The sequence below is a fragment of the Anolis carolinensis genome, chromosome 2 (genome assembly GCF_035594765.1).
Source record: "Anolis carolinensis isolate JA03-04 chromosome 2, rAnoCar3.1.pri, whole genome shotgun sequence".
Lineage (NCBI taxonomy): Eukaryota > Metazoa > Chordata > Lepidosauria > Squamata > Dactyloidae > Anolis > Anolis carolinensis.
Genome location: NC_085842.1, coordinates 130181700 through 130196129, shown reverse-complemented (window position 1 = coordinate 130196129; position 14430 = coordinate 130181700). Strand labels below are relative to the sequence as shown.

Genomic DNA, 14430 nt, shown 5'->3' with positions numbered 1-14430 from the left:
AAATCCTATTTATCACTCACCGTTACGGCTGTTTTGCTTGATTGTATTGGCGGACAGCTGAATGGAATTTCTGGTTGTGTGATCATGTGGGAACACAATATCCGGCACCTGCCCTTCTGTATTCAACACTGAGACCTCCAGCACTGAAATGCAAGGGAGGAGTAAGATGAGAAGAAGCAGAAAACAAGAAACAGGCAAAATGACATCTGGAGCACTTCATCTTTTCTTTTAACAATATGCAGAGCATATAACTTCCAGATGTTTCTGTTCTTTGGAATACCAGGTGAAAAATGGAGTGATTCTGTTTCAGGCCATCTTGTCAGACTAATTGTACACTCTGCTCTGCAAATGCTTTGTGGTTGTCAAATTACAATCCGTATTTTCTGGTTGCTAACACATTTAGTGATAGTCTGTTTTGCTTTACACATGGTGTGGTACTGTGCTAAACATTAACATTCTGTCATGGAGAATGGAGCAACAGCACCCCCCCCCCCCCCGGTGGCTGGAACTAAGCACATCTTCCAGGATGCCGAAGATGGGAAATGCCTGTCTGTTGTCTGTCCTGTCTGTATAACAGCATTGAATGTTTGCCGTGTATGTGTTCTGTGATCTGCCCTGAGTCCCCTTCGGGGTGAGAAGGGTGGAATATAAATGCTATGAATAAATAAATAGGCATCTATACACAGCCCTCACCTACCTGACTCCTCACCCCCACCCCAATTCATTTGTTGATTGCTATTTTCATTTTTAAACTAATTAGAACTATTTTGGAGCTTTATTGTTTGCTCTGTTTTAGGGCAGTGGTTCTCAAAGTGTGCTCTGCAAAACCCTTAGAGCTCTGCGAAGCAGTCAAGGGCTCCATGCATCCCTTCCCCTCCCCCCTCCTATTGTGCGGAAGTGCTACTGCCAAAAACAGGGCAATGAAGAAAGGTGGGGAGGCCCATTGGTGGATCCAGTACCTGCCCCACACCCCCTCCTGCCACTGCCAATGGTGGTGCTTTGCTGGTGGCACTTCCAGTGGCGGCGCTCTGGTGGCGCGAGCTTTAGTGGTCAGTTTCTTCTTGTCCTATGGCCATACCTCCCACTGCCTCCTCCTCTGAGAAGCCCCTGACACCTTTCAGCATGGCCAGCATCCTGGAGAAGCCTTGATGCTGTAGAAAAGGGAGAGCCCGGAGGGGGGCATTGCTGTGGATGCCGCTGCCTCCCCCGTGAGCCCCAACCTTGCCTCGCTGCTCTACACCCTCGAACAGCTGACCAGAAAGATCTTCTGAGGCCACCATCTGAGCACAAGGCCTGGCAGGTCTTTCTGGTCAGCTAATTTGCTGGGCGGCCGAGGCAGCCAGAGAATGAGAACTCTACTTTACAACTTCTGCCTGGGTCCAGTCTCACTAAACATACTGGGCATGGCTCTCACAGCTGGGCAATCACACCTGATGCCAGAAGCAGATAAAAAGCCATCACTGGACACAGAGCCTGCTCTGCTGGGCAGCAGAGGCAGCCAGAGGGTGAGAATGCTACTTTACAACACTGCCTGGGGCCAACTTCACCACGCATACTGGGCGTGGCTTTCATAGCTGTGCAATCTCACCTGAAGCTAACAGCAGATAAAAAGCCATCACTGGACCCAGAGCCTGCTTTGCTTTGCCCACTTTTCCAACTGAGGGATCCCTGGACCTTGACCTTTCAGCCTTTGGTTGCAGACCGCCTGCTGCCTTATTTATTTCCAATATTTCTACCCCGCCCTTCTCCCCGAGGGGACTCAGGGCGGCTTACACAACTGGTAGGATCACTACCAGTACATCATAATACAATAAAATAAGAATAAAACAGTTAAAATAATTAAATAACATAATAAAATACAATATATAAGATTTAAAACAATGCAACACCAAATATATATACCAATCATCCATCAGACCTTGTGCAAAAGCCTTAATCCGATCCATGTCAATGCTAACTGAGTTCATTCATTAAACGCTTGCGCGCATAGCCAGGTCTTCAGCTTCTTCCTGAACCCCAAAAGGGATGGAGCCTGCCGGATGTCACTGGGGAGGGAGTTCCACAGCCGAGGGGCCGCCACCGAGAAGGCCCTGTCTCTCGTTCCCACCAGCCGTGCTTGTGAGGCCGGTGGGATCGAGAGCAGGGCCTCCCCGGATGATCTTAAGGTTCTCGTGGGCTCATAGGAGGAGATGCGTTCGGACAGGTAAATTGGACCAGAACCGTTTAGGGCTTTGTAGGTCAAAACCAGCACTTTGAATTGGGCTCGGTAGCATATTGGCAGCCAGTGGAGCTGGCTTAGCAGGGGGGTAGTACGCTCCCTGTAAGCCGCCCCAGTTATTAATCTGGCTGCCGCCCGTTGTACTAGCTGGAGCTTCCGGGCCGTCTTCAAAGGCAGCCCCACGTAGAGCGCGTTGCAGTAATCCAAACGAGCTGTAACCAGAGCGTGGACCACCGTGGCCAAGTCAGACCTCCCAAGGAACGGGCGCAGCTGGCGCACAAGGCGGAGTTGTGCGAAGGCTCTCCCGGCCACCGCTGAAACCTGAGGCTCCAGGCTCAGCGATGAGTCCAAGAGAACCCCCAGACTGCGAACCTGTGTCTTCAGGGGGAGTGCGACCCCGTCCAACCCAGGCTGTAACCCTATTCCCCGTTCAGCCCTGCGACTGACCAGAAGGACCTCTGTCTTGTCTGGATTCAGTTTCAATTTGTTAGCCCTCATCCAGTCCGACACAGCGGCCAGACACCGGTTCAGGACCTGGACAGCCTCCTTAGTGACAGGTGGGAAGGAGTGACAGAGCTGGACATCATCTGCGTACAGATGACACCGGACCCCGAAACTCCGAATGATCTCTCCCAACGGCTTCATGTAGATGTTAAACAACATGGGGGACAGTACTGACCCCTGCGGGACCCCACAAGTCAACGGTTGTGGGGCCGAGCAGGCGTCCCCCAATGACACCATCTGGGACCGACCCTCCAGGAATGAGTGGAGCCACTGCAGAACAGTACCTCCAAGTCCCATTCCTGCGAGGCGTCCCAGAAGGATACCGTGATCGACGGTATCGAAGGCCGCTGAGAGGTCCAGCAGAACCAGCAGGGACACACTCCCCCTGTCCAGTTCCCGGCGTAGATCATCGACTAAGGCGACCAAGGCTGTCTCGGTGCCATGCCCCGGCCTGAAGCCAGACTGCGCCGGATCCAGAAAATCAGTGTCAACCAAGAATGCCTGGAGTTGCGCAGCCACCACACGTTCCAGGACCTTGCCCAAAAAGGGGAGATTGGAAATAGGCCGATAGCTGTCCAATTGAGTGGGATCTAGTGATGGCTTCTTCAACAGCGGTTTGATCACAGCCAATTTAAGGCTCGCTGGAACAATGCCTTCCCGAAGGGAGGCATTCACCACCACCTTCACCCACTCGGCCAATCCCCCTCTGGCTTCTCTCACCAGCCAGGATGGGCAGGGGTCTAGGATGCATGTGGTAGCCTTTGCCTCTCCAAGCACCTTGTCCACATCCTCGAGCTCAACCAATTGAAATGAATCCATCAAAATAGGACAAGCAGGAGCTCGTGTTACATCCTCGGAAGCTGCCATTAATATGGTGTCAAAGCTAGAGCGGATCAGAGCGACTTTGTCCGCAAAGAACTGAGCAAATGCTTCACAGCGGGCTGCCGAGTTGTCAGGGATCCCATCTTGAGAGATGGGATTCAACAAACCTCTAACAACTCGGAACAGCTCTGCCGGACGGTTCTTTGCGGACGCAATATTAGCTGCAAAGAAAACATTCTTAGCAGCATCTATTGCCGCGGCGTATGCCTTTAAATAAAGGCACAGCCGTGCTCGGTCTGGTTCGTTCTGCTTCAAACGCCACACGCGCTCTAGACCCCTCTTCTTTCGCTTCATCGCTGCCAACTCCTCGGTGAACCAAGGAGATGGTTTAGCTCGGGTACTCGAGAGGGGACGTTCCGGAGCAATCGTGTCTATTGCCCTAGTCGCCTCCTTGTTCCAGAGGGCAACCAGAGCATCGACAGGATCACCAACCGAGGCAGCGGGAAACTCCCCAAGAGCCGTCAGGAATCCATCCGGATCCATAAGCCTCCGGGGGCGGACCATTTTATTAGGTCCTCCACCCCTGCGGAGGTTGGGGGGCACAGCGAGTCTAAACCTGATCAGGTGATGGTCGGTCCATGGCAAAGGAGTGATGGTGAGCTCCTCCACACCACCACCTTCCTCCCATCCCTGGCAGAAAACCAAGTCAAGTGTGTGCCCTGCTCTGTGGGTGGGACCAGATACCAATTGGGACAGCCCCATGGTTGCCATGGTGGCCATGAAGTCCTGAGCTGCGCCAGTCAGGGTGGCCTCCGCATGGACATTGAAGTCCCCCAGCACAATAAGCCGCTGGGACTCCAACGCCAGGCCCGAGACCATCCCCGCTAGCTCAGGCAGGGAGACTGTAGTGCAGCGGGGTGGTCGGTACACTAGCAGAATCCCTAATCTGTCCCGGTCACCCACCCTCAGGTGGACACATTCAAACAAGGTTGACTGCGGGATGGGGCACCTGGTCAGGGGGATGGAATCCTTGTAGACCACTGCGACTCCGCCTCCCCTCCCTCCGGATCTTGGTTGGTGCTGCACGGAGTACCCAGGAGGACAGAGTTGGGTGAGATTAACCCCACCCGCCTCATCCAGCCAGGTCTCCGTTATGCACGCCAGGTCTGCCCGTTCATCCAGGATAAGATCCTGGATAATTGCGGTTTTTCCATTTGCAGACCTGGCGTTCAACAGCACCACCTTTAGTCCGAAGGGACCGCCAGCCCGGCTATCCAAATTTACCATATCAGGAGACCGTTTTAAATCTACAAGAAATCTCTCCCTAGGCCGAATTAATTTTGGTCTCCTTTTCCCGCATCTCCTCCTCCCCTGAATAACTTCAATGGGGGCTCCTCGGCTAGCGGACATCCCCCCTCCCTCTACATGGCCCCTCTCCCTATTCTCTAACATCTGGCTAACACTGGCTATAGCTGGAGACAAGAACACTGGCTATAGATGTAGACAAGCCACTCCTTTCTCCCCCCCCCTTTAGGAGTTACTAGAATAAAGTGCACTAAAAAGCTTTGTAACTCCCCCCCCCTCCTTAGCTTGATATTAAAGTGCACAGTGCAAAGACAGGGGGGTCTAGTTCATAGGTTCCCATAAAACTCACAGGGAGAGGGGCTCATGGAGAGCTAAAAACAATAATGGGTTCTCAATTAAATGCCAGTAGCTAACGCAGCGTTATACAATTTTAAGAAATAAAGTGACTCAGTGCTATGATATAAAAATCAGGACGGGTTATGGCTATATACTGGGTCGGTAACAGGCCCCCTCTCCCCAAAACTCCACGGGCAACCCTCCCTAGCCCTCCACTAGCAGCGTCATATTATAGGACTAAACACAATTCATAAAAGTCAGGTGGAATTTCATAGCAGATGTTAGCAGCAATAAACAATAGAGCAATAAATTGTAGCAATTATAGCAGTAAGATAAAGTGCTGGTCCAGATGTTGGTCTAGTAGATGAAATCAATATATCCTCAGGTAAACCCGGATACCAAAGCAGCCAAAAAAAGGTTAGATAAGGCTGGTAGGGCAGGCAGCGCTCAGACCCAGTCAATATAGTTACTTATCGGGCTAACACAATGCAGTGGTAGGGCCCCAAGGAGTGGAATTGTGCTTTCGGTCTTATGGATGATGGAGGATGGAACTCCCCAACTGGGGGCAGCAAACTGCCCACGCTGACACAGCAATAGTTAGGTCTTTGGCCCAGATGAAACAAACAAACCACAGCCAGGTCGCTGGCGGCTAGACTCCAAAAGCCCTCCTTCTCCACACAGCGCCCACAATGATAATCAGTGGCAGCAACGAAGATCATCCTGCCACCCACCGCGATGATGGAAACGGTGGTTGGCACAGCGGTGCAGTGGGAAATGGTGGCTATTGGCAGAAACTGACCGACACTGATAGGCAATGGCTAACACTGCAGGAAGCAGCTGCAGGAACCGGCCAGCAGTGTAAAACAGCAGCTGGCACAGCGACTCTGTGCCCCACACTCCGGCTGGAATGGAAATAAGCCAGCAACTGATGGTGTTCTCTGCCCAGGCTCAGGTGGAGGCCTCAGGTTTTACAGTAAGCTGATCCCAGAAAAGTTCTTCCCACAAGGTATGAGGAGAAAGGGACGATGGAGGGGTCCTTGAAGGCAATTTGGCATCTAGATGTTAGAGGCAACCACAGTAAGGCTTCGATTTTCTTTAAACGCAGTCTCAGCGTCTAACAGCAAAGAGCAATGGCAGGCGGAGCCTTCCTTCCCTCTCTGTCACTCCAGGTTCCCGTTTGCTCCTTTCGCTTGTTCTGTTTGTTTGTTCTTTATTCTTATCCCTTTTGCAACACAAGGACTTCCTCCTGTGTGACCTGTGCCTCCCTGGGGTTTCAGTCCCAGTTTATTGCTCAGGGAAGGGCAGTAAAAGAACAGCAGTATTGGAGTTTTAAACTTTGCCTGGAACTTTGCCTGCAACAAACTCACGAGGCCCACAAAGGTTCTGCCTTACCGGCGTTGCCTTCTCTTCTGCAACTCTCCTGTCACTCCCAGGCTCAGCCTGGCAGGCACAAAGCCTCACCAGGGGGCCAACACCCCAACCCTTAAGATGACACAGGGTTTGGGGGGGTTAAAGATGGAAAGGCAGGATTCTGGCGGTGATTAAAGATCTTCTGGCTGCCGAGCTCAGCAAAGCTCCTGCTGCCTCGCCGCCATCTTTGCCTTGGACTGCCAGCTGCTGTGGATCACTTGCTGTATCCCCTCCATCGAGCCCCACTGAGTGTTTTTTTTGCTGGAGTTTTTGTGATGACCCATGGGCAATGTAGTCCCATTCCTGGCACTGTGGTGCCAGATGAAGAGGAAAACTTGGGTTTTTCGCCGTTTCAGTCAGAATTGGAACTTTCCCAGCCAGATTTGGAAACCTTGCACCTGCAAGAGATTTGTCTTCCAGAAGTCTGTCAAACAAGCCCTGAGCCTAAATCTCCTACGTTTTCTCGCCATGATTTTTGTAAACAACAGAGAGGAGTCGATCAGGCGTCTCGCAGGAGTGCTAGGATAGCTGCTAAGCATTCAGCTGATTAAGCCTGCTTCCCATGGGAAATTTTAGGGAGTCATGCATCTGGACTCAGAAAATAGCTTTCGTTTCTGGTTCTCCAGAGAACTGCTCTTGGGCGGGAAAACGGGACCCTATTTAGGTGTTTTACCCACAAAGGGATCTTGCGGAGTCAATTCGTCAGCAACCGGAGTAGCGTGTGTGGACAGTTTGACTCCGCCACCCTAAGCACCAATTAACCTAGGCCAGTATGTCTACCGGAACTGTGCCGGGTGGCCAGCCACTTAGCTACACCATCGACAAGGACGAAGTGGACCGCATCCGTGACAAGCTCAATGCGCAGGATGGGGAAATAAGGGGTTTGAAGGAGCGCGGAATCCGTCTCCCGGCCATGGCGTTGCCAACCAAGTTTTCTGGAGAAGCTTCTAAGGTTCATGTTTTCCGTCGCCAATGCCAGGCTTATCTAGAGGCCTGTGCTGCCGAGTTTCCCCAAGAAGACATCAAGGTGGCGTGGATTTACAGTCTCTTGGACGGGCCAGCGGCCAACTGGGCGACGGCACTGTTCGACCAAGTCTCCCCACATCTAAGGTCAGCGCAACATTTCTTGGACCACCTTAAGGCGACCTGGGGAATCGAGGACAATTTGGAGGCAGCCGGCCACAAACTCCGGCGCCTCTCCCAAGGGGACAGACCCTTGTCCCAGTACATAGCCGAGTTCCGAGTGCTGGCCCACAACACCGGCTGGAACGATGTAGCCCTCAGAGGACAATTTCGGGAGGGTCTCAACATTGAGATGCTGGAAGAAATCTCCAAGGTGGATCCTCCCCACTCTCTTGAAGCACTCATTGATCAATGTTTACGAGCTGAAGTCATGCTTGCCAACAGAAAACAATGGGTCCGAGGCCAGAGCGGTAGAGCTGGGGTGAAACCTCCCGCTCCCACCGGCGTCCAGCCGCGTCCAGTATGGAGACCCCCGCCACCAGCCCCATACCCCAGAGGGAGCGAGGAGGTGCCGATGCAGTTGGGCAATGTGCGTCCCAGATTAGATGCCGCCGAGAAGGCCCGCCGCCAACGCCTAAATCTCTGTTGGTACTGCGGAAACGGGGGCCACTTTGCCAGAGAGTGTCCAGCCAAGGGGAAGCCCGCCGCCCGTCTGGCGGCGGCGTCCTCCACGGAGACGAAGGCGTCTGAGGCGGCTGGCGCACAGCCGGCGGGGGAAGCCAGCGACCGGGCGTAGAGAGGCTCGCCAACCCGGTCAAAAAACCCACTCAAGAGCCGTCAACCGGGGTCCTATTTCTTCTAGTGGTCACCTTGTGGTCAGCAAAAAAAGGGCCCGTCATGGTCCATGCCATGATAGACTCAGGAGCCACAAACAATTTCATTGATAGAGAGTATGCCGACTCTCTGGGATTACAATATCATGACTTCAAGAACGCCCGTGTGGTGCAAGCCATCGATGGCCGCCCCCTCAAGACGGGTCCCGTAAGCCAGTGGTCGGAACCCACCAGAATGTGGATAAGGGAACATATGGAAGAGATTTCCTTCTTTGTTACCGAGGTTCCCCATTTCCCTGTGATTTTGGGAATTCCATGGCTGACACTTCACGACCCAAGCATCTCCTGGTCCAACAGAGAACTGCAGTTTGCTTCAAAATATTGTCAAAACCATTGCCTTGTAGCCAAGGTCTGCCATGCCACAGACACTGAACCCATTATCACCTTGCCCAAGAAGTACTCAGAATATTGGGATGTATTCAATGAAAAAGAAGCCGAGAGATTACCCCCACATAGACCTTATGACTGTGCCATTGACTTGGTGGAGGGGGCCCCGATCCCGCGAGGACATCTCTACTCCCTGACTGAACCGGAGCAAGAAGCTCTCAGGGAGTTCATAGAGTCAAACCTTCGCAAGGGATTCATCAGACCCTCTCAATCCCCAGCCGCTTCCCCAGTGATGTTTGTGAAAAAGAAGTCAGGGGACTTACGCTTGGTGGTGGACTATAGAGCATTGAACAATATCACTAAGCGAAACAGCTATCCCCTGCCCTTGATCTCGGACCTATTAGACCGACTTCGAGGAGCCAAGGTCTACACCAAGCTGGATCTTCGGGGGGCTTATAATCTAGTTCGCATCAGAGAAGGGGACGAGTGGAAGACCGCCTTCCAGACTAAATTCGGATTATTCGAGTCCCGAGTTATGAATTATGGTTTATGTGGAGCTCCCGCAACGTTCCAGCATTTTGTCAATGACATCTTTCAGGATTATCTAGATCGGTTCTTGATCATCTACCTGGACGATTTTTTGGTGTTTTCTAGATCACAATCGGAACATGAGAACCACGTCAGAATGGTGTTACAACGATTGCGGGATCATGGACTTTATGCCAAGCTGGAAAAATGCGCTTTTGATCTACAAGAGGTAGATTTCCTGGGGTACCGCGTCTCGCCACTAGGGCTCTCCATGGACCCGGCAAAGGTTTCAGCAGTATTGGAATGGCAGGCGCCAACCAACAAGAAAGAGGTGCAACGCTTCTTGGGGTTCGCGAACTACTACCGCAAGTTCATTCCAGACTTTGCCCGCTGGTCTGACCCAATCACCAGCTGCATCCGTGGGAAACAGCCTTTCCGCTGGACAGATCAAGCAGAGAAAGGGTTCCAGCAACTAAAGAAATTATTCACGTCCCAGCCAATCCTTCAGCATCCAGATCCTGAAACCCCTTTTGTTGTGCAGGCGGACGCCTCCGATGTGGCAATCGGGGCTGTACTCCTACAACCAGTGGGAGATCATCTTCATCCTTGTGCCTTTTATTCCCGTCAATTGACCGCACCAGAGAGAAATTACACCATTTGGGAAAAGGAACTATTGGCCATAAAGGCAGCCTTTGAAACTTGGAGACATTGGCTAGAAGGGGCCAAATTTCCCATTGAAGTCCATACTGATCATCGAAATCTAGAGCATCTAAGAACTGCCCGCAAGCTAAATCAGAGGCAACAACGCTGGGCTTTATTCTTTGAACGTTTTAACTTCCAAATTCATTATGTAACCCCAGCCCAGACCAAGCAAGCAGATGCTCTGTCACGGAAACCGGAATACGCTGCAGGGCGCAAGGAGACCTTGGAGTCTCAGCTGCTACAACCCGAGAACTTTGCCACGCTCACAGTGGGAAACACCAAATCCACTCCCATTGAATCAACTCCCTCTACTCCAGGGCCCCTTTGTGCTCAGGAAATCAGGGCTAGTCAGCAAGCAGATGCCTGGGCACAGGACCAACTTCGCCAAGGACTACATTTTCCCTTTTCGCTTAAGGATGGGCTACTTTGCTATAGAAATCATGTTTACATCCCCCCAGGACCGGGCAGGGAAAAAGCACTTCGTCTGTGTCATGACTGCAAGCCAGCAGGGCATTTCGGACTATTTAAAACCATGCATTTGATCCTAAGAGATTTCTGGTGGCCCAAGATCCGCAAGGATGTGGAAAAATATGTCAACACCTGCCCAGTATGCCAGCGCTCCAAGACAAGAAGGGAAAAGCCCTCAGGGCTTCTGCACCCCCTCCCTACCCCATCCCACCCATGGGAAATAATCTCTGCGGATTTTATCACTGATCTACCACCTTCCTGTGGATTCACCACGATCCTAGTGGTGGTGGACCTTTTCACCAAGTTAGCCCATTTCATTCCCTGTGATGGCCTTCCCACGGCCAAAGAGACTGCAGATCTATTCCTCCAACATGTTTTCAGATTGCATGGGTTGCCCAAGAGTTTGGTCACAGACCGTGGGTCCCAATTCACCTCTCGTTTCTGGAAAGCACTACAAAAACTATTGGGCATAGACTCTCGTTTATCTTCGGCTCATCATCCCCAAACAGATGGGCAAACTGAGCGCACCAATGCCACTTTGGAACAATACCTTCGCTGTTATGTGAACTACCAGCAGGACAATTGGGCTTCCCTGTTATCGCTGTCAGAGTTTGCCTACAACAATGGGGTCCAGGCTTCTACTAAAGAAACCCCGTTCTTTGCAAACTACGGCTTCCATCCACGTTTCTTTCCCCCTGTCATTGAAACCTCAGAAGTTCCCGCAGCAGAGGACTGGCTGCAGGAACTCACAGCGTGTGATGACCCATGGGCCTTGTAGTCCTGCTCAGGACATTGTAATTCCTGATGAAGATGAAAACTTGGGTTTTTTACCTTCCCAGTCTGAACTGGATTCTTCTCAGCCAGATCTTTCCCAGGCAGATCTGGGAACCTTGCACCTGCAAGAAAGTTGTCTCCCAGAAGTATGTCAAACAAGCCCAGAGCCTACTTCTCCCGTGTTCTTGCGCCGGGAGTTTTGTAAACAACAGAGAAGTTTGGAATCAGCTTCGCGCAGGAGTGCGAGGATTGCAGCTAAGAATGTGGCCAATTAAGACTGCTTCTCGTGAGAATCTTTGGGGAGTCTCACATCTGGTCTCAGAGTTTAGCTTTCGGTTCTGATTCCCAGAGAACTGCTTCGGCGGGAAAGTTAGACTCTATTTAGGTGTTTTACCCGCGTAGTAACTTCGCGGAGTCAATTCGTCAGCCTACGGAGCGAGTTGTGTCTGGACAGCGCGCTCCGATTCAAGCCTCGCTCCTGCTCAAGCCTTGCCTTGCTATCCAGCCTTCGCCTTGCTTCCCAGCCTTTGTTTATCTACGGACTTTGCCTTGTTTCCCAGGATCAATCCTTGCCTTGTTCCACGGATTTTATCAAGTTATTCCACGGACCTTGTTCTTGTTCTTAGTTACCTTGTTCCACGTTCAAGCCTTGTTTCAAGTATCAAGTTATTTCCTAGCCTCGCTCAAGTTTCATGGACTAAAGGACCTTGTCATCTCCCCTCACTTTGCTTGGCAAAGTGAGTGTTTCGGTTATTGGATTACAACTTTGGACCTTAATATTTCTTATTGGACATTGCTTTTTTGGACTAATTCTGACCTTTCCTGAAAGGTCTAATTCTGGACTATTTTCTACACTTGTTTTTATTAACTTTATATATTCCTTCAATAAAGATATTAGATAGATTCTGGCCTCTGTGTATGGTTATTGGTGCTCTGCAGCCTGGGTCTTGACAGTTTGACTCCGCCACCCTAAGCACCAATTAACCTCGGCCAGAATGTCTACCGGAGTCGTACCTGGGCCGAGCGGCCAGCCGATTACCTACACCATCGACAAGGATGAGGTGGACCGAATCCGTGATAAGCTCAATGCACAGGATGGAGAAATAAGGGGTTTGAAGGAACGCGGAATTCGTCTTCCGGCCATGGCGTTGCCAACCAAGTTTACTGGAGAAGCTTCTAAGGTTCATGTCTTCCGTCGCCAATGTCAAGCTTATCTAGAGGCCCGTGCTGCCGAGTTTCCCCAAGAAGACATCAAAGTGGCATGGGTTTACAGTCTTCTAGACGGGCCAGCGGCCAGCTGGGCGACGGCACTGTACGACCAAGCCTCTCCACACCTAAGATCAGCGCAACACTTCTTGGACCACCTCAAGGAGACTTGGGGAATCGAGGACAATTTGGAGGCAGCCGGTCACAAACTCCGTCGCCTTTTCCAAGGAGACAGACCTATGTCTCAGTATATAGCCGAGTTCCGAGTGCTGGCCCACAACACCGGCTGGAACGATGTAGCCCTCAGGGGACAATTCCGGGAGGGTCTCAACATTGAAATGCTGGAAGAAATCTCCAAGGTGGATCCTCCCCAGACCCTCGAGGCACTCATTGATCAATGTTTACGGGCTGAAGTCATGATTGCCAACAGGAAACAGTGGGTTCGAGGCCAGGGCGGTAGAGCCGGGGCAAAACCCCCCGCTCCCGCCAGCGTTCAGCCACGTCCGGTCTGGAGACCCCCACCGCCAACCCCATACCCCAGAGGAGGCGAGGAGGTGCCGATGCAGTTGGGCAATGTGCGTCCCAGACTAGATGCTGCCGAGAAGGCCCGTCGTCAACGCTTAAACCTCTGCTGGTACTGCGGGAACGGGGGCCACTTCGCCAGAGAGTGCCCAGCCAAAGGGAAGCCTGCCGCCCGTCTTGCGGCGGCGTCCTCCACGGAGACGAAGACGTCTGAGCCGACTGGCACACAGCCGGCGGGGGAAGCCAACGACCGGGTGTAGAGAGGCTCGCCAACCCGGTCAAAAAATCCATCCAAGAGCCGCCAACCGGGGTCCTGTTCCTTCTCGTGGTCACATTATGGTCAGCAAAAAGGGGACCCGTCATGATCCACGCCATGATAGACTCTGGAGCTACCAACAATTTCATCGATAGAGAGTATGCCGACTCTCTGGGATTACAATATCATGATTTCAAGAATGCCCGTGTGGTGCAAGCCATAGACGGCCGCCCCCTCAAGACGGGCCCCGTAAGTCAGTGGTCGGAACCCACCAGGATGTGGATAAGGGAACATATGGAAGAGATTTCCTTCTTTGTTACCGAGGTCCCCCATTTCCCTGTGATTTTGGGAATTCCATGGCTGACTCTCCACGACCCTAACATCTCCTGGTCCAACAGAGAACTGCAGTTTGCTTCACCGTACTGCCAAAACCATTGCCTCGTAGCCAAGGTATGCCACGCCACAGACACCGAGCCCATCATCACCTTGCCAAAGAAGTACTCCGAGTATTGGGATGTATTCAATGAGAAAGAAGCCGAAAAATTACCCCCACATAGACCTTATGACTGTGCCATTGACTTGGTGGAGGGGGCCCCGATCCCGCGAGGGCATCTCTACTCCCTGACTGAACCAGAGCAAGAAGCTCTCAGGGAATTCCTAGAGACAAACCTTCGCAAGGGATTCATCAGACCCTCTCAATCCCCAGCCGCCTCCCCAGTGATGTTTGTGAAGAAGAAGTCAGGGGAACTACGCTTGGTGGTGGACTACAGAGCATTGAACAATATCACCAAGCGGAACAGCTATCCCCTGCCCTTAATCTCGGATCTACTGGATCGGCTTCGAGGAGCCAAGGTTTACACCAAGCTGGATCTTCGGGGGGCTTACAACTTAGTTCGCATCAGGGAAGGGGACGAGTGGAAGACCGCCTTCCAGACCAAATTCGGATTATTCGAGTCCCGAGTTATGAATTTCGGTTTATGCGGAGCCCCCGCAACGTTCCAGCATTTTGTCAATGACATTTTTCAGGACTATCTAGACAGGTTCTTGATAATCTACCTGGACGATTTTTTGGTGTTTTCTAGATCACAATCAGAACATGAGAACCACGTCAAAATGGTGTTACAACGATTGCGGGATCATGGACTTTATGCCAAGCTGGAAAAATGCGCCTTTGATCTACAAGAGGTAGATTTCCT

The 14430-nt window shown here is 51.8% G+C and overlaps 1 protein-coding gene across 4 annotated transcripts in view; it reads right to left on the bottom strand.

Annotated features, from left to right (window-relative positions):
• Positions 1 to 14430, bottom strand: part of adgrl1 (adhesion G protein-coupled receptor L1) — a 242388-nt gene that overhangs the window by 21566 nt on the left and 206392 nt on the right. For all 4 annotated transcript variants that reach the window (XM_062970517.1, XM_062970519.1, XM_008104606.3 and 1 more), the window contains one exon: positions 21 to 143. In XM_062970517.1, coding sequence (XP_062826587.1) covers positions 21 to 143 — 123 coding nt within the window. The remainder of the gene's footprint in view (positions 1 to 20; positions 144 to 14430) is intronic.